Genomic DNA, 18,635 nt, shown 5'->3' with positions numbered 1-18,635 from the left:
TGCGTTGGAACCTTTGCCTCCTCTTTGTCGATCCTGTCTTACAGTGTGAAAGTTTTAACTCGTGCTGTTCAAGCGGGTGGTGTGGTTCCACTTTTTTTTTTGTACGTAAAACATAAATCGCAAGGGCCATTATTTCTGCCGACCCGCTTGCTTTATTTTCTCGACGTGCGCTTCATCGGCAAGTTCTTTGACGACCCAATGCTGCCACGTTTTCTCTCGTACGCCAAGTCCCTTCGCTTATTGCCCAGTGTTCACGTCGCAGCGCGTCTTAGCGAGCACGGGGTTCTTCCATTCGGGAAGGCTTTTCGTGCAACGTGGAACGACGTAATACGACCACTACTACGCACACCGCACAGTGAGAGGGCGGGACAAATAACCGAGAGTACACCACAACTGCATTACTGTTAAATTTCGATTTAAAGCTTTCGTGACTGCAGGGATTCATATTCTTGGTTATTTCGGTAAAGTGAGAATTTTATTGTTTTATATATTTATTATTATTTTATTATTTCCCTTCTACGTGACTTTACCGAAAGAACCAAGAATATGCATTACTGTTATAGCGTTCCGCGTTGTACGAAAAGTGTTCCCCCGAATGGGAAAAAAAAATCATCGCGAGAACGCGTCGCAGAGTGTGAACGCCGCTGCGAGCGATGCGAAGTGGGAGGGACTTGGCCCCCCGTGTGCGGACTGTCGTTGAGTGGGTTCTGTGCCTCGGTTGCTTGGGGCCTTTCTCGGATTCCTGCTCCCTCTGCCATGGTTTCTTGCGTTTCTCCCGAAGGTTCTTACCAGAAGGGGGTGGGGGTCTCACTGGTGTTTGGAGTCCCAGGGGTTGTCGTGGGTGTCGATTTAAATATTAAGGCACATTTTGTCGTACGGTAATTTTATACATGTTTTATTATTATTAAATAGCGGTTTAATGAAATGCCACAAAACGGCCTTAGCTAGTTTAACACCGAATATTAACAGGAGGCTCGCGACCAATATTATCCATAATAAGAGTTTTTTTGGGGGGGTTAGAGCGTGTAAATATAAATGTGTTCTTAAACCCGCCACCACCCGACACAGCCAATTCGTAAGTGTTGGCACGTAAACAGAACGTGCCAATGTGCTGTACTAATGACGAATTGGCACATTCTGTTTACGTGACGAACCTTACTGATTGGCTATGTCGGGTGGTGGCGGGTTTAACAACACATTTGTATTTACCCGTTCTAACCCAGAAAACCTCTTGCACGGGGACGGCCTTGGCTTTTACACAATATTACGTTTTAAAGCGGACGCGACAAATATTTAGTCGTTTCAAGACAGCGATGCCGGAGGAACCGTTGCTGTACTCGATCGGTTAAGATAAATAGTGCGTGCGTCGTACACATCTTCATAAAGTATTTTTATAGTAATAGGTTTTTACCCTTTCGTCTGGTACAAAAACTGACACCTTTATACAAGGGATCATGTTTGCAATAACCACAACACAAGCAGTCAAAATGCAAACAAAAAGAAACAACTCTGATGATGATAATGATATGCACTGTCCTTGAAGTTGATTGGTCCACACCCGAGACAGCTTTTCTTAGAGCCTAGTCTCCATTGGTGTTGGACCAGATGACGCCAAAAGGCGTACAACTCAAAAACAGTGCACTATCAGAGTATTGAGAGCTCGGGGTAAGCATTTACACTATGAGACCTCCTTTAGCAGTGGCAAAATATAGTAATAGGTTTTTACCCTTTCATCTGGTACAAAAACTGACACCTATAAACAAGGGATCATGTTTGCAATAACCACAACACAAGCAGTCAAAATGTACCATATTTCTCCACTGGTAAAGGAGGTTTCGTAGTGTAAAAGTATTTGTATACTGCAACCAACGGCTCCACAAGAATATAAAATATACAGGGTGGACCAAAAGTCAGCATACACGAATGGTTATTTCATCGAATTTTAACACTGGCATTAAAACACTAATTGCTTATCCTTTAAGTTAATATTGTATCTATTATCAGTATCGATAACCTTTTCTGATTCCTGCTGGGTCACCTCAAAGCGTTCGTTTACAAAGCCTGAATGGAGACGAAGCATTGTCCTGTGTGTATGTGGAACTTCTTTCGCACCGTACGTAGCCGACCGTGCTAATCGGAGGTGCGGGGGAAGCACAAGAAATTTAACACAAAAAGCAGTTCGAATTATATGAACGTTCAAAAATCACGCCCTGTAATCTGAACAAAAAACACATTCCTGCGGAGGGAGTTGGTAGGAACGTTGGGTTGCTCGGTCAATGGCCAGGGTCAACGGCGGCGTGGTGTATTCCGCAAATATGCCCGACTGTGAGGGCGGGCACAAGCCGGCGTGAGTAGGTTAAACGTTGTTTTATTAGGACACCACGGGGTGACCAGCCCTTCCCCATCCAGCCCCACCTCCCCCGAACCTCCCCCCATCTCCCCCCTCGCCTCCCCCTCGCCTCCCCCGAACCTCTCCCTCGCCTCCCCCCACCTCCCCCTCACCTCCCCCTCACCTCCCCCCCCTCAACCTCTCCCGAACCTCCCCCATCCCGCTCCCCCTATCCAGCCTGGTGGGTTCTATCCGTGCTGCCTCTCTGCTTTCCTTTCCTGCAACACGAAGCCAACGAATGGAACTTGGCCATGAACATCCTCACGCTGACACCACCATCCTGCTGCGTGAATTTCACAAAGACAAAGATTCCCCCTCCCCGTATAGCCTTAACAGACTGTAGGGGCAAGTGCTGTTAGCGAGCACCTATAAATGAGGCCGGCACGGTACACGAGGGGGTGGGTGGCCAGCACCACGCCCGACCGCCTTTGTCTCCCCAGTGGCGATGTTTACACGCCGCACCGGGTACTCATTTGAGGCCGAGTCGACCTAGGGGAGGAGGCCGTGGACCGGTTCAGAGAATCGTCACTGGTTGTTGGCCGTGAGCCACCGCCCCCCCCCCCACACACGCAACTCATGAGACTGAGTGAGGGCTTTTCTGGATAAATAATTGGGGTTGTTTAGTACCGGGTGACATCTGTAACCTGTTTTATCGGAGGACGTTATTATCTCTTCCTGGCGAGTCTCGTCTGAATACAAGTTGTGATTTACAGCCAATTTTATTTTGAAACTTTATTATTAGTATGAATTCTTTATTTATATATTTAAAATAAACTTAAAACGAAATCCAACCGCTTTCTACTCGCTTCACATCCTCTGTCGATGCTCAATCCACTTCCCCCAGACCGCCTCTCTGCTTGATGTTGTGTGGAGTTCCTTGTCCTGTTAATCGATTAGCAACGGTTGGTTACGTATGGTGCGAAAGAAATTCAACACACGTACATACACCGCACCTCCGGTTATATGTCAACGGTTGGCTACGTACGGTGTGAAAGAAGTTCAACGCACGTACACACCGCACCTCCGATTAGCACGTTTGGTTACGTATGGTGCGAAAGAAATTCAACACGTACATACACCGCACCTCCGGTTATATGTCAACGGTTGGCTACGTACGTTGTGAAAGAAGTTCAGCATGCATACTTCTCTTTGCTCTTTTTGAAATCATCATCTTCCGATCGTGGTCGTTTATGGGGGTTTTCTCTCATGCGTCACGAACGTAACTTTTTACTTTCTAGCGCAGCAAATGAAGACTCGAGGCATAGAAACAGCGGTCATCGATGCACCAGCAGGCGTTGCTGCTGTTGTAAGCGAAGACGACCACGTGCAAAGCCGGGGCAGGATGCGTCTCGATAACAGCTGATGAGAGCAATAGGGTTTTTCCCCTTTTTTCTGGCAACAAAACTGAGAGCCAAATATATTTTGACGTATTTATGAGTATGAATTCTTTATTTATATTTTTAAAATAAACTGAAAACGAAATCCAACCGCTTTCTACTCGCTTCACATCCTCTGCCGATGCTCAATCCACTGCCAGAAAAAAGGGGAAAACCCCTATTGGTATATTTTGGTACTGGCAAAGGAGGTCCCATGATGTAGCTGATGAGAGATGAGAAGGGGCACGTGAAGAGATGGTCAGGGAGGTGGGAAGAGAAGCGGGGGGCAGACGGCAGCAAGGGCAGACGACGTGGGAGAGAGGTCGGGAGGTCAGATCCGGATTAAGGTTCTTGTCGGCCCTAGGCACTTCTGTATCGTTGGGCCTTGATGCATAATCGAGGTTTTTTTTTGCGTTAGATCGCGTAAATATGTGTGTCGTTAAAACCTGCCACCACCCGACACAGCCAACTAGTAAGGTTGTTTTTTATTTAAAGCTTTTGTGACTGCAGGGATTCATATTCTTGGTTCTTTCGGTAAAGTGACGTAGAAGGGAAGCAATAAAATAATACAAATATATTGTTTTATATTTTTATTATATTAGAAGGGAAATAATAAAATACAAAAATTTTAGTTTCCCTTCTATGTGACTTTACCGAAAGAACCAAAAATAGTAAGGGGTTGTCACGTAAACAGAACGTGGCCAATTCGTCGCTAGTACATCACTAGTGTGTAGTGTATAGTAGTGTAGTGTATAGTAGTGTATAGTGTAGCGTATAGTGTAGTCGTGTATAGTGTAGTGTATAGTAGTGTATAGTGTAGTGTATAGTGTAGTGTATAGTAGTGTATAGTGTAGTGTATAGTAGTGTGTAGTGTATAGTGTAGTCGTGTATAGTGTATAGTAGTGTATAGTGTAGTGTATAGTAGTGTATAGTGTAGTGTATAGTGTAGTGTATAGTAGTGTATAGTGTAGTATATAGTAGTGTACAGTGTAGTGTATAGTAGTGTACAGTGTAGTGTATAGTGTAGTGTTTAGTGTATTCATAATCAACGTTTTTGGGTTTAGATCGCGTTATTTATAAATGTGTCGTAACCCTCCACCACCCGACACGGCCAATCAGTAAAAATGTGTCACGTTGACAAAAGACAAATAGTTCACTGCTTTAGCCCACCGGTGTGTTGAAGCCACAACATTTACAATTTGAGTACGACGTTTCGCTGGTAATTGCATCCAGCATCATCGGGCAATTCGCCAGAATGGTGAGGCTCTGCTGTGTCTCCCGTTCTTATATAGAGCAGCAGCAGCAGGGTGACGTCATCATTAACTCATTAACTCATCAGGTGCAAAGATTCAAGGGGGGAGTGATTGTAATTATATACTAGATTAGTAATCAGGCTATTGTTACGATGCGAGTTGTAGATTAGTAATCATTTGGAATGTGTTTTATTGTGATTATGCTACATTAGTAATCAGTTAATGTTTGTTTCCCTTATAAGGAATTGTAATGCATCTTATTTAATAATACGCTTCCAGGCCGCACTAAGCCTGTAGCTGTCTGAGCGATTAAAGTTATTTCTGTTTCTCTCAATTTCAATCGATTCTCTAATTAGTCTTTGCCAGTAGTAACTAGTTTTACACAACACTTCCACGTTGTCAAAATCAATTGAGTGTCCCTGTTGGCATGCATGTTCTGCCACTGCCGACAGTTGTGTTTGTGATAGTTTAATATTTCTCTGGTGTTCTTTTAGTCTTACGCTAACGTTACGCCCTGTCTGTCCAATATAGCATCTGCCACATACACAATTAATCCGATATACACCCTCTGTTGATAATTTAGGTAATTCGTCTTTAGTGCACGTTACTAGTTGTTGAATTTTGTGTACTGTACCAAATCTTACTGTAATGTTTTGCTTTTGCAAAACACGGGCTAATTTGTCAGTTACTCCTGAGATAAATGGTATTTTTATTGTTTTAATAATCTGATCGCTTTCAGCAGTGTTGCTTTGCGATCGTGATTTGGCTTTTAGTGCTCTGTTAATTTGAGCATTATTGTAGCCATTCTGTCTTAGTGCTTCTTTAACATGTTTAATCTCTCTCACTAGACTTTCACCATCTGACACTGTTTTAGCCCGATGTATGAGCGTCTTGATAAGAGAGGATTTCTGAGCTGGGTGATGATGTGAATCTGCATTCAGATAGGCATCAGTGTGCGTTTGCTTTCTGTAAGCGCTGTGTGTTATTTTATCATTTATGCCATGCCCAAGTAAAATATCCAGGAACGGGAGTGTGTTATTCACCTACATTTCCATGGTGAACTGAATGGCCGGGTTTTGTGCATTGAGATGATTTAGAAAATCGTTGTGTATCTTTACCATGTGGCCAGACAACCAAAGTGTCATCCACATATCTAAACCAAAAGGATGGTTTTAATGTGCTCGAGGCAAGTGCTCTGGTTTCAAAGTTTTCCATGTACAAATTTGCTATAGCAGGAGATAAAGGAGAGCCCATTGCTGCTCCCTCCCTTTGTTTAAAGAATTCGCCTCTCCATAAGAAGTAAGTGTTATTTAAACAATGGTCTGCGAGTTTCGGAATATCTTTTGGTAAACCTGTATTCTTTACCAGTGTATCAAGTAATTTAAGCGACTCGCTCACTGGAACCTTAGTGAATAGCGAAACCACATCAAAACTCACCAAAATATCGTTAGGGTTAAGTTTAATATCTTTGATCATATTCACAAGATGTTCTGAATTTCTTATGAATGATGATGTCCTACCGATGTAAGGCTGTATTTGTTTAGTTACATATTTTGCTAATTTATATGTGGCAGAGCCAATTGTACTGACTATAGGTCGTAAAGGGATGCCGACTTTATGGATCTTTGGTAGCCCATACAGTCTAGGTGGTTTTGAAGCCCTTGGCTTAATTAGGAATTGCTCATTTTTTGGGATTAATGAATTTGCAATGATTGCAGTAGTCTTACGTTCCAAAGTATTAGTTGGATCTCGTTTAATTTTAATGTAGGTACTTTCCTCTAATAAATCTTTAATTTTATTATCATAATCGGCTCGTGACATCACTACTGTAGTGCGGCCCTTGTCAGCTGCTAGGATTTTAATATCTTTGTTTAGACGAAGCTCTCTTAAGGCTTTTGCCTCGTTCGAGCTAATATTTACTTTAGGTGCTTTACTATTCTCAATAATTTTGGCAACCTCGTGTCTAGTCATCTCTGCCTCATTATGTGGAAGGAGTCTTACTGCTGATTCTACCTCAGCAATTATCTCATCCACTGGAATTGTGTGTGGGGTAACGGCAAAGTTAAGGCCTTTAGAAAGGACAGAAATCATGTCAGTGGTTAAATCAGTGTTAGTCAAGTTCATTACGGTTTTGTTTTTAAATTGTTCATTTTTAATAGGGATTTGTTTATTGTAAAGTCTAGAAAATTTGTTAATTTGGTTAGCATTTGTTAGATTAAACACATTATCAGCCGATTGTTGTGTTATAGTATCGATTATAGTGTATAGTGTTTAGTGTAGTGTATAGTAGTGTATAGTGTAGTGTAGAGTGTAGTGTATAGTGTAGTGTATAGTAGTGTATAGTGGTATAGTATAGTAGTGTAGTGTATAGCAGAGGTGTGGACTCGAGTCATGTGACTTGGACTCGAGTCAGACTCGAGTCATGAATTTGATGACTTGCGACTCGACTTGGACTTGCATAACAATGACTTTGTCCCACCTCTGGTGTATAGTAGTGTATAGTGTAGTCTACTAGTACAGCACCACCGGTTGTGTGTCGGAGAGCCAAGCCACAACATTTACAATCCGAGTTCGACGTTTCGCCAGTAATCACAACCAGCTTCATCAGGCGACAGCCGACTTGTCTCCGATCCACCACAGGACAACAAGGCCGCTTCGTCTCCCCTTGCACCGCTCTCCGTTGAGAAGGAGATTGCGCGGAAAACACACAATTTGAAGGCGTTAAGGGGCCGCCCATAAATGACGTCACGCGATTTTGGACGATTTTTTACCTCCCCTCTCCACCCCTTCGTCACACGGCGTCACAAAAAGTCAGACCACCCCCCCCCCCCTCAAATATGACGTTACAAAGCTCTGCCCCCACCCCCCCCCCCCCAAAATATATATAAAACATGCTTCGAATCTCTTTAAACTATTGTCATTGTAGTGCGTATTTAATGTGGCGCTGCACTCTGATGTTGTAGGAGAAAACATTTATTACAAAGTCTATTTAATTAAGTTGAACATTATGGGAACCTCATTTGCCAGTAAAAATATGATACTTGGTTTTTTACCCTTCTATATGGCAACAAAACTTGACACCTTTTTACAAGGAGTCATGTTTGCATAGACCGCAATACCTGCAGTCATAATGCAAACAAAAGAACATAGTGCACATTATCAGTTATGTTCTTTTGTTTGTATTATGACTGCAGGTATTGCGGTCTATGCAAACATGACTCCTTGTAAAAAGGTGTCAGTTTTGTTGCCATATAGAAGGGTAAAAAAACTATTATCATAAGTTGAACGTGTTGTCTATATTTATTTAAAGTTGCGCATTTTTATGTGACGTCACATTTCGTCACACATCGTCACAAATGTTTGATCCCCCCCTAGGTGCGTGACGTCATTTATGGACGGCCCCTAATAGCTAATTTTGCAATGAAAAAAAAACGTCCCGAGAAGTTCATCTCCAGTGTGAGTATATCTCACCTTATGAAACAATAAACTATTGATAAGACTCAGCCTCTTTGTATACACACTGTGCCTATACTTGCTATATATATATAAATATATTGATTCCGGAAGATATCTCGGTTACATCTTTTTTTTATCTTACAAAAAAAAAACACGGTCACATATATTTCCTAGGCCCCTTTAGTTTTCGAAGGTCCTCGACGCGGTGCCTACCTGTGTGACCTTTGGGATAATACGGCCCTGCAGGAGGTCACGACTGGTCGCGAGCCCTCTGGGAAAAGGAGGGAATGGGAGTGAATGGGGGGAAGGGGAGGGGAGGCATTTGACAGCAGTGGAGAGTCATCTTTGGGACCTATTTTGTTTTGCCAATATCAAAATGATGAGAAAAAAAAGAATAGGCCTTTCTGGCAATAAAACAGGTGTTGTGTTAAAATGTTCAAACACCAAATAGATTCCGACTGATGACAACGACAGACTCGCATAGTACAGAAACCCATAGACTGGTATAGAAACCCATAGACTCGCACAGAAACCCATAGACTCGCACAGAGAGCCGTAGACCCGCACAGAGACCCATAGACTGACCTAGAAAGCCATAGACTCGCACAGAGACCCATAGACTGACCTAGAAAGCCATAGACCCGCACAGAACCCCATAGACTCGCATAGAGACCCATAGACTCACACAGGGAGCCATAGCCCCGCACAGAAACCCATAGACTCACACAGGGAGCCATAGACCCGCACAGAAACCCATAGACACAGAGAGCTATAGACTACACAGAGACCCATAGACTCACACAGAGAGCCATAGACTCGCATAGAGAGCCACAGACCCGCACAGAAACCCATTGACTTACACAGGGAGCCATAGACCCGCACAGAAACCCATAGACACAGAGAGCTATAGACTACACAGAGACCCATAGACTCACACAGAGAGCCACAGACTCACACAGAGACCCATAGACTCACACAGAGAGCCATAGACTCGCATATATACCCAGAGACTCACTAAGGTAAGAAAATAATGTAAAAAACATCATAGCTGGGGGGGTGGGTAGAAGGGTGATGTTACAGAACGATAAGGAGCCGCACAAGATCAGAATCGTACGCTCGCGGCTTCGTTTGTGGCCACGTTGAATGTTTCTTCCTGCTCGTCCTGCTTTCAGCGATCATGAACATTTGCCCCGAGAAAGGGGGAAAAATTGCGGGATGGGACGGTCTCTGCGACAGAGGTCGCAACCGGGTACCCGATACCCGTACCCTACCCGATACCCGGCCGGGTACCCGTACCCGGCCGGGTACGGGTACCCGTTTGCGACCCTGGTGCGGCCGGGTACGGGTAGGCCGTGAGTCACTGGTGAGTCACCGTTTGTCACTCGTTTCCCAACGTTTTGTCTCTTCTCACAATTCAAGTTCCTAGAATCAACCCACCCGCGCCTGCAACATGGCTTCATCCCAGAGGTCGCAATCGGGTACCCGATACCCGTACCCTACCCGATACCCGGCCGGGTACGGGTAGCCGGGTATCGGGTAGGGTACCCGATTGCGACCCTGGTGCGGCCGGGTACGGGTAACGGGTAAGGAATCAAAACCCGTTTGCGACCTCTGCTCTGCGAGAAGCGGTGAACTTGTGGGTCGGCGAGTGACGGGCGCGAGAAATGCCACGGAAGATGTGAAGTGCGGAGCCAGGAACGTCGGAGGTCCTGGATTAGGATTTTAGTTTCAACCACCCGAGGCTGAATTGGGTTTCCAAGAGTCAGCGATTTGATAAACTGTTTCAATCTTAATTTTGGAGCTTTCGTGACTGCAGGAATTATTCTTTGGTTCTTTCGGTTAAGTCACGTCTAAAGATAAAATAATAAATTAAAATAATAGCATATTACGACGTTTCGATTGCAACGCAAGCAATCATCATCAGGCATAAAAGAAATACCAACAAAAATCTAACTAGAAAACTATAGACAGACATACAAGCAGACAGACATCACAAGGACACACAGAGAGAGGACACATATCTCTTTGTGCCGATATGTCTTCTCTCTGTGTGTCCTTGTGATGTCTGTCTGCTTGTATGTCTGTCTATAGTTTTCTAGTTAGATTTTTGTTGCTATTTCTTTCATGCCTGATGATGATTGCTTGTGTTGCAATCGAAACGTCGTAATATGCAATTATTTTAATTTATTACTTTATCTTTAGACGTGACTTAACCGAAAGAACCAAAGAATAAACTGTTTCAACTTAATATTTCAACGGGTTAGGCTCACCGAGCTATGAAGCGACACGGCCGCAAATGATAGGTTAACGAAGTGGGCTTATCGCGTGGAAATGTATCGCAAGATAGCCAAATACTCCAAACGCGTGGTGATGTCGATTCTAAATTTGGAGGGAAAACCTCCGGAGGACCCGGAGAAAAATCCACGCGACCACCGACAGAGAGAAAGAGAGACACGCAAACTCAAAATATACAGCAGCAGGCGTCAGAGTCTGGATCGAACCCACGACCTCCTGTACACCAGGGGAGGTTGTTAACATCTCCTACCCACCGTGATGATGATTAGAGAGACACGAAAACACCAAATATACAGCAGCAGGCGTCAGGGTCTGGATCGAACCCACGACCTCCTGTACACCAGGGGAAGTAGTTAACATCTCCCAGCCACCGTGGCGCCCTTAACAAACTTGGCCTGGTCACTAATGAGTACACGAAAAAAGCTCATTGCGAATACATTTGTTTTTCTTTCTGCCCCGCACTAAACTTCGCAAAAATCCCAGCAGCGAGAATTAAAACGTTCAGTTGTACTGCCACGCGATGATTATCTCTGTAACGGAGCGCATGGGAAAGTGCAGCGCTCCCTGCGTGTGGTTAAGCCAAGGCCGTAATTATAATATATATTGGGGGGGGGGGGGGGTGGGGACAAATTTATTGCTATAAAATAGATTTCTGTTTATGTGATTGTGGTTATGGTTGTACTTTATGAATCTCTAATCTCTGCCATTACATACAATGAAACAAGAAAAGGTAAAAAAAAATTAAAACAGAGCAATGTAATACAATACACTATTAGACATTATTGTAAAAAATAAATTAAAAGTTCATCACATGTGTTAGTGAACTTAAGATTTTAGGTAGGAAATGGCAGGAAATTCGTTTTCGAATTTAGATTTTTTTTTTTGTCTGAGGGGGGGGGGGACCCCCAGACCCCCTGGAAGATTTGGTCCCCCCCAATGTTGACTCCATGGCTACGGCCTTGGGTTAAGCAATCACTTTCAATGGCATCTTGGAAGCAGTTCTGTGACAGCTTCTTCCACGAGCCGTTCTCTTCGTACAATTGGGAAACCAAAACCGCGAAGAAGACGACAATGACGACGACAACGACGGACGTTCGGTTCCCGAGGAGCCTCGCAAGAACGTGGAGCGAAGCGTCTTGACGTCAGAGTTAAGACGACTCGGAACAAGCCGAGCACGCTTCGGCCAGCTCTGCAGCACAACCGCGAACACCCAACAACAACAACAACGATAAGGACTCAATCTCTCTGGTTCACTCGGTCAAGTCACTAAGATAGATGAAGAAAAAAATAATAAAATGAAAGAAAACACCACGTATCGCTCGCAACACAAGCGTCCGTCTTCAGGTGTGAAAACATGATCTGCTGTTGTGGCTTTATTTCGGCAGGGGAGAGGAGGGGGGAGTGCCTATATGAAGCCGCAACAGCAAATCATGTTTTCACACCTGAAGACGGACTCTTGTGTTGCGACCGAAACTTCGTGTTTTCTTTTCTTTTATTCTTATTTTCTATCTACGTCCTGCAGTCACGAAAGCTTCAAATCAAGATTGAACAATTCTACATTTGAAGCTTTCGTGACCGCAAGGATTCGTACTCTTAGTTCTTTCGGTAAAGTCACGTAGGTAAAAAGAAATGAAATTAAAATTAATAAAAATAAAACAATAAAATCACGACGTTTCGGAGGCAACACAAGTCTCCGTCATCAGGTGGGACCGTCACAGCCAGATTGAACAACTCAAATCATTCAAAATCATTGCTGAGCAGGGGATTGCTCCCATTGTTACTACCACCACCACCACGTGCACCGCCACCACCAACACGTGCACCACCACCACCATCACCACCACCGTGTTCTCCCACCGCAGCTCCATCCACGCGATCCCACCAGGAGCGAGACTCGTTGTGCCGTCGCTGCGCTCGCTTGCAACGACACGCGCTGGCCACCGTCACTCTCGCCGTCCTCCAGTGACCCCCTGGGCAGCTCAGGGACACCCGGGCGACACGCGTCGGTCCCGGCACGCAGCGCCAGGCGGGCCTGCGGCGATCGCGGGCGAGGTGCGGTCGGATGCCCGCGGCCACGGCGAGGTTGGAGAGGAGTCGTGATGGGGTGCAGTGGCCCGAGCACAGCACTTGCTTGAGCGGTCGCGCGCTCACGCATGCGCCCTCGGTCACGTGTCGAGCGACGCGCACCTCTCGACACGTGGGTTCCTCTTCCCTTTGTTCTGCGTCCCGTTCTCTTTCGCTGTCTGGCACGCGGGGGAGAAGGGGCGGTGACGACGAGGCGCTGCGGATTGTTGGAAAGGCAGTCTGGGATGCAGTGTTGGATTATCGTAGTATCGTAGTAGCACAATTGGCTACACGTGTAGTAGCTGCTACTACACGTGTAGTAGCAGCTACTACACAGCTACTACACGTGTAGTAGCAGCTACTACACGTGTAGTAGTAGCTACTACACGTGTAGTAGTAGCTAGCTAGTAGCTACTACTACACGTGTAGTAGCTACTACAAGTAGCTACTGCATATGTAGCCACTTGTAGTAGCTACTACACGTGTAGTTGTAGCTACTACATGTGCTGTAGCTATAGGCCCCGCACTTTCAAGGGCCCCGCGCTAAATGCTTTCAAGCTGTCAATTCCGGTTCAGTGATTCCGCACTTGCTCTATTACTATAGTACCATGCCGCCTTCGACTTGTATGAACGACTGGGTGTTAGAGGTTAGCGATTTGTCGTATCATCTGGCTGTATAGCGAATGAAAAAATACAATTACTTTACTATGCAAGTTAAAAATGTGTGTTTTAATATGTATGTGTTTTGTTATTTCGGGCCCCTTTTTAACATAATATTCTACAGGCCCCACACTAGCTTAATCCGGCACTGCTGGGATGTGTTTTTTTTTACTTTTCTCTTGAATCGATGCAGCTTTTACACCTTCTCTTGCTAGGAAGGATAAAAGACGAACCTTATTTTTTTCCCCTCCACCCTCCATCGTTGTTTGATGCTGGCAAAAAGGTCCCAACGATAGATTCGTCGCTGAAGTTACATGACACTTCCCAGAGGGCCGTGTGGCCGATGGCTTGTGAAAGGATTATTATATTATTGGGTCTTTCGGTAAAGTCACGTAGATAGGTTCAAAGAAAATAACAAAAAACTACGACGTTTCGATCGCAACACAAGCGTTCGAAACGTCGTAGTTTTTTGTTATTTTTTGTTATTTATATTCTTAGGTTTTTTCGGTAAAGTCACGTAGGTAAAACATCAAAATTAATGAAAATAAAATAAAAACAAAAATCACGACGTTTCGGAGGCAACACAAGTCTCCGTCATCAGGTGGGACCGTCATCAGGTGGGACCGTCACAGCCGAATTAGCTGCATCAAGATGCATCAAGATGCAGCTAATTCGGCTGTGACGGTCCCACCTGATGACGGAGACTTGTGTTGCCTCCGAAACGTCGTGATTTTTGTTTTTGTTTTTATTTTATTTTCATTAATTTTGATGTTTTACCTACGTGACTTTACCGAATAAACCTAAGAATATGATTCCTTGCAGTCACGAAAGCTTCAAATCTAGAATTTTGTTATTTAGTTTGAACCAATCTACGTGACTTTACCGAAAGACCCAAACAATATGAATTCCTGCAGTCACGAAAGCTTTAAGTCAAGATTTAAAGGATTATTATGATTTACTTCGTGGAGAGATTAATTCACGGAGGAGAGACGCGTCATCTGCTTATTTGTTTTGTATATTCAAATTGTCCAACACGGAAAGGAACGGCACCAGCAGTTATTTTGTGACGGTGTGGAGGGTCACTTGTAGAGAAATATTTCTTAAACTTGGCTTGATCACGTGGTTGAATGGCGCCTGTTGTTGTTGTTGTTGTTGGTGCAGGCTGCTCACGGCAACCTTAACACGATCAATATTAGTCATAATACACGGGGGGGGGCAGTTTAGATCGCGTAAATATAAAATGTTTCCCAGATGTTTTACTCAAATTGTTAATGTTGTGGGTTTACTCTCCAACACAGCGGTGTGCTGAAGTAGCAGAGCTGTCAACCCATCACGGTGTACCCCGTGTTCTTGTACAGGGACATTGGCTTCTCAAGCTCACACGGCGTACAGCCGTTTCAGTCCGGGCAACAAAACGAGTCTATTTGTTTGTGTTTCTCCCTTGTGATGTGACTTTGTAAGATGAACGTTGAGCTGTATAAGGGACACGGGGTGACCAGTGAGGTCTGACTTGGTCTGTTTAACACGTAGGCTGGCAAATTGCCCGATGATGCTGGATGCAATTACCAGCGAAACGTCGTACTACTCAAAAATTGTAAATGTTGTGGTTTCACGCTTCAACACACCGGGTGGGCTAAAGCAGTGAACTATTTGTATTTTTCTTCTTGGTTCTTTCGGTAAAGTCACGTAGACTTTATGATGAATCCCTGCAGTCACGAAAGCTTTACATCGAAATATTTGTCTTTTATCAACGTGACACTTTTTTTGCTGATCGGCCGTGTCGGGTGGTGGAGGATTACGACACATTTATAAATAACGCGATCTAACCCAAAAACGTTGATTATGAACTGACTTGGTCTGTAATAAGGTTGGAGCACTGATCAGGGTTTGACAGCTATAAATTAGCCACTAAATTTGCGCGTTTAGCTCACGCGCATGACAAACCTTACTAATTGTCCGTGCCGGGTGGCGGTGGGCAAACGACACAACATGCAATGTGCGGGATCCAACCCATGCAACCTCTGTGTTGCGATGAGCCTTCGACGCTTCACGTGGCCTCGGAGTGCACCTAGCCTGGCACAGGAGCCGTAGCGACGTGACGGCTTTTGCTGTTGGTGGCCGCAGCGGTGGTCGCAGCGGCTAGCTCGCCGCTGCCACCACGAACTCAGCGACAACAACAACAACCGCCATTCGCCACTAAGTGGCGGTGACGTCACCACGACGCTTGTGCCAGGCCAAGTGCACCTTGAGGCCACGTGAAGTGTCGAACGCCCGCTGGCAGGAGGTCACGGGGCAGACCCAGGTGCCACGGGTCGACTGACTGAGATGACTGGCTGATGCACCACCTGTGCCCCCTACTGTGCCAACTTGCTGTGCTTTAGCCACCCGGCGCTCCGCTCGTTGTTGTGAGCGTCGCTCCTCCGCCCTCCGTTGTTGTTGGAGGGCGACTGCCTCCAACTGCCCAGTAGCGTCCTTCACGAGCCTCCTCCACTGAGGCCGATCTTGACACCGCTGGTACCAGTCATCGGCAAGTCCACTCAGCTCCACGTCCTCCTGTACCACATCACTCCATCTCTTCTCTAGCCCGTGCCGCGCCCGTTTAGCCCCCTCAATCCGGCCGAACAAAAGCTGTTTAGGCATGCGGTGGCTGGGCACTTAGCGACACCACCACCACCACCACCACCCCCAGTTCGATTCCCACCCACGACCACCGATACCACCGGTGAAGGTGATCTGAAGCGGGCCCGGGGACCTCCTCTAGGTCCACTCGGCCTCAAGTGAGTCGCTGCTGCGATGTGCGGTGAACATCGCCACTGGGGGGCGGGGGGGGAGACAAAGGCGGCCGGGCGTGGTGCCGGCCACCCACCCCCCTCGTGTGCCGTGCCGGCCTTCATAGGTGCTCGCTAACAGCACTTGCCTCCAAATAGTCCATTGCGGCTATACGGGGGAGCTTTGTCTTTTGTACAGTACACACACGGTTGTCTGAACCGGTCCTAGGCATCACCTAGGTCGACTCAGCCTCAAATGAGTACCTGGCGTGCGGCAAACATCGCCACTGGGGGAGACAAAGGCGGCCGGGCGTGGTGCCGACCACCCACCCCCCTCGTGTGCCGTGCCGGCCTTCACAGGTGCTCGCTACTCGCTAACAGCACTTGCACCCAACACTTTTTAAATCCTTTATATTAAGTTCACTTGCTTGCTTGCTTAGGACCGTGCAAATCTTTCAGTCGTTTTTTAACCCACTTCCCGTGATCCAATCGAGCTGACATTTTGCACACATACTCGTTGTGCGTGACAATTTATTTTCGTGAAATTTTTTTTCCAAAATTTTACACTTTTTAGGACATTTTTTTTTTATATTTAATTACCAATTGCTTAATGGTGTCAGGCATTCATCTGACCCATAGGTGACAGCCATCTCAAGCCAGAGGACGAGAGGACTCTAGCCGCCACGCATATAAAGGATTTATAGTGAAAAACTTTGTTTTTACGGGTTATACTTGTTTTGTTTAATGAATGCTACACGGCGGAGGGGGGGTCAGAGTGAAATGTCACCTTGTGTTCGCGTACGAGGCTGCTCAAGGGGCACCCTTTCGTTTTACCTCGCGGATGAGACTCGCCTCCCGAGCCGGGCAGGTGGAGCAGCCGATGTCCCGCTCGATTCGGCGAGAGTCGCACCGGCAGCTGACGCCGCTCGGAGGTTCCCTCCGCCTCGGGACCACGTGTACGTCCCCACGACTCCGTGTCCCCGTTGCTCGAACCCGGGCGCGAACCGCGAACCGCGAGCAACGCAGCGAGCAGAGCGAGGAGAGGGCAACGCAGCGGCATCGCTGCGGCGGTGGTGGTGGTCGCGGAGAGCCACGTGCTGCGAGGGGGACCTCTTCCAGGATGGGACGGCGAATTATTGGGTTCGAGCGCTGCTGTTATCCCTTTTGCTAAGGATGTTTCACTCGAGGGCGACGATGTTGAAGATGATGTGGTCACCCCCCTTCCGCCGCCCGCCCTCCCGCCCGCTTTCTGTCACTCCACTGCTAGACTGAATTCGCTGAGAGTTTTGAGTATTAATCACCGGTAGTAAAGCTAATTTAGAGCCTTCTTGGGGTGGACTCAAAATATCAGAATGTTCCGAGAAGTCGATGTTATATTATCGATTTGTTCGTGCTAAATATCCGATGTCTCGATGGCCGTGCAGACGAACGCCTTTCGAATTTGCATCGTGATATCACGAGTCGGGTAACGAATGCGCATTGTAGATGTGGAACAGAATACGCTCTAGAACGACTCAATGAACATTATCAATACTTGCTCTATGTGTATACAATACAGCCCATGCACACAGTGCTCTACATCAGATCTCTGTGTGTACAGGGGTATCTACGCAAACATTACTGCAGGCTGCCAACAATCAGTACTCGCCGTTTAAGACGCAGTCGTACATGGACACAGTACTCTACGATACCACGTAGTACATGAACACCATTCTGCAGTCTACCATATACATGACAACACGACTCTATACTGATAAATATGTAGAACTACGAGTACAATACATCACTCACAGAACACACAGTACTGTCGAGTACTCGGAAGAACACACCACACTAATCGCAATGCTACATGGAGGTCACACAGTACTCTTCAAAAAAAATCTATACAAACCACAGCCTATCATGCATCGAACAGACACAAAAGCTCTCTGTGTACGAGAGAGAACACGCACACAGTCACACAATCTACATCGAACATAGAACAACAATGCTGCTGCTGCTCCTACGACGACTCTGCAGTCTGGCTAATGCAGGATACGCAGACGACACAAGAGACACACACACACAGAGTTTTCTCTTCGCTAGAATCACATCTCTCCCCGCCTCCACCCCACAGTGCCTACTGCCCCACCAAGGCACCGGGGCTTGGCTGTATAAGGGGCCTCGTTAATTGCAGGGGTGGAGAATGGTTGCGGTTGGGTTCAGGGCTTTGCGAAGGGCAGAGTGGGCGGACGAGGTGGGGGGGGGTGAAGCGACGGCTCCGTGTGGAGTCGTGGGATTTTTTTTTCTCCACAAGAATTGACTGCCCCGAGGTGGCGATTTTGGCTCGCAGCGGCCATGCGCGCCAATTACATGCCAGGGCAGTGAGACTGGT

The 18,635-nt window shown here is 46.2% G+C and overlaps 1 protein-coding gene across 1 annotated transcript; it reads right to left on the bottom strand.

The window, feature by feature from the left end:
* Window positions 1-10,566: 10,566 nt before the first annotated feature.
* LOC144951505 (uncharacterized) lies at window positions 10,567-17,470 on the bottom strand. The gene is made up of 2 exons (XM_078881830.1): window positions 17,096-17,470; window positions 10,567-13,012 (listed from the first exon to the last, which is right to left on the bottom strand). Exons 1-2 carry the CDS (start codon window positions 17,319-17,321, stop codon window positions 12,507-12,509), a joined length of 732 nt encoding a protein of 243 aa, XP_078737956.1. The 5' UTR covers window positions 17,322-17,470; the 3' UTR covers window positions 10,567-12,506.
* Window positions 17,471-18,635: the final 1,165 nt, after the last annotated feature.

Source organism: Lampetra fluviatilis, chromosome 62 (genome assembly GCF_964198595.1).
Source record: "Lampetra fluviatilis chromosome 62, kcLamFluv1.1, whole genome shotgun sequence".
Taxonomy (NCBI): Eukaryota; Metazoa; Chordata; class Hyperoartia; order Petromyzontiformes; family Petromyzontidae; genus Lampetra; species Lampetra fluviatilis.
The sequence above is the reverse complement of the archived record's forward strand: the minus strand, read 5'-3'. Positions and strand labels throughout refer to the sequence as shown.

What these genes read in the sequence shown, in the direction of transcription:
- LOC144951505 (XM_078881830.1), bottom strand. Translation starts at nt 17,321, where the DNA reads ATGCCGCTGCGTTGCCCTCTCCTCGCTCTGCTCGCTGCGTTGCTCGCG. An exon ending in AGGCGAGTCTCATCCGCGAG is followed by an intron (nt 13,013 to 17,095) that starts GTAAAACGAAAG and finishes CCCGCGTGCCAG; the next exon opens with ACAGCGAAAGAGAACGGGAC.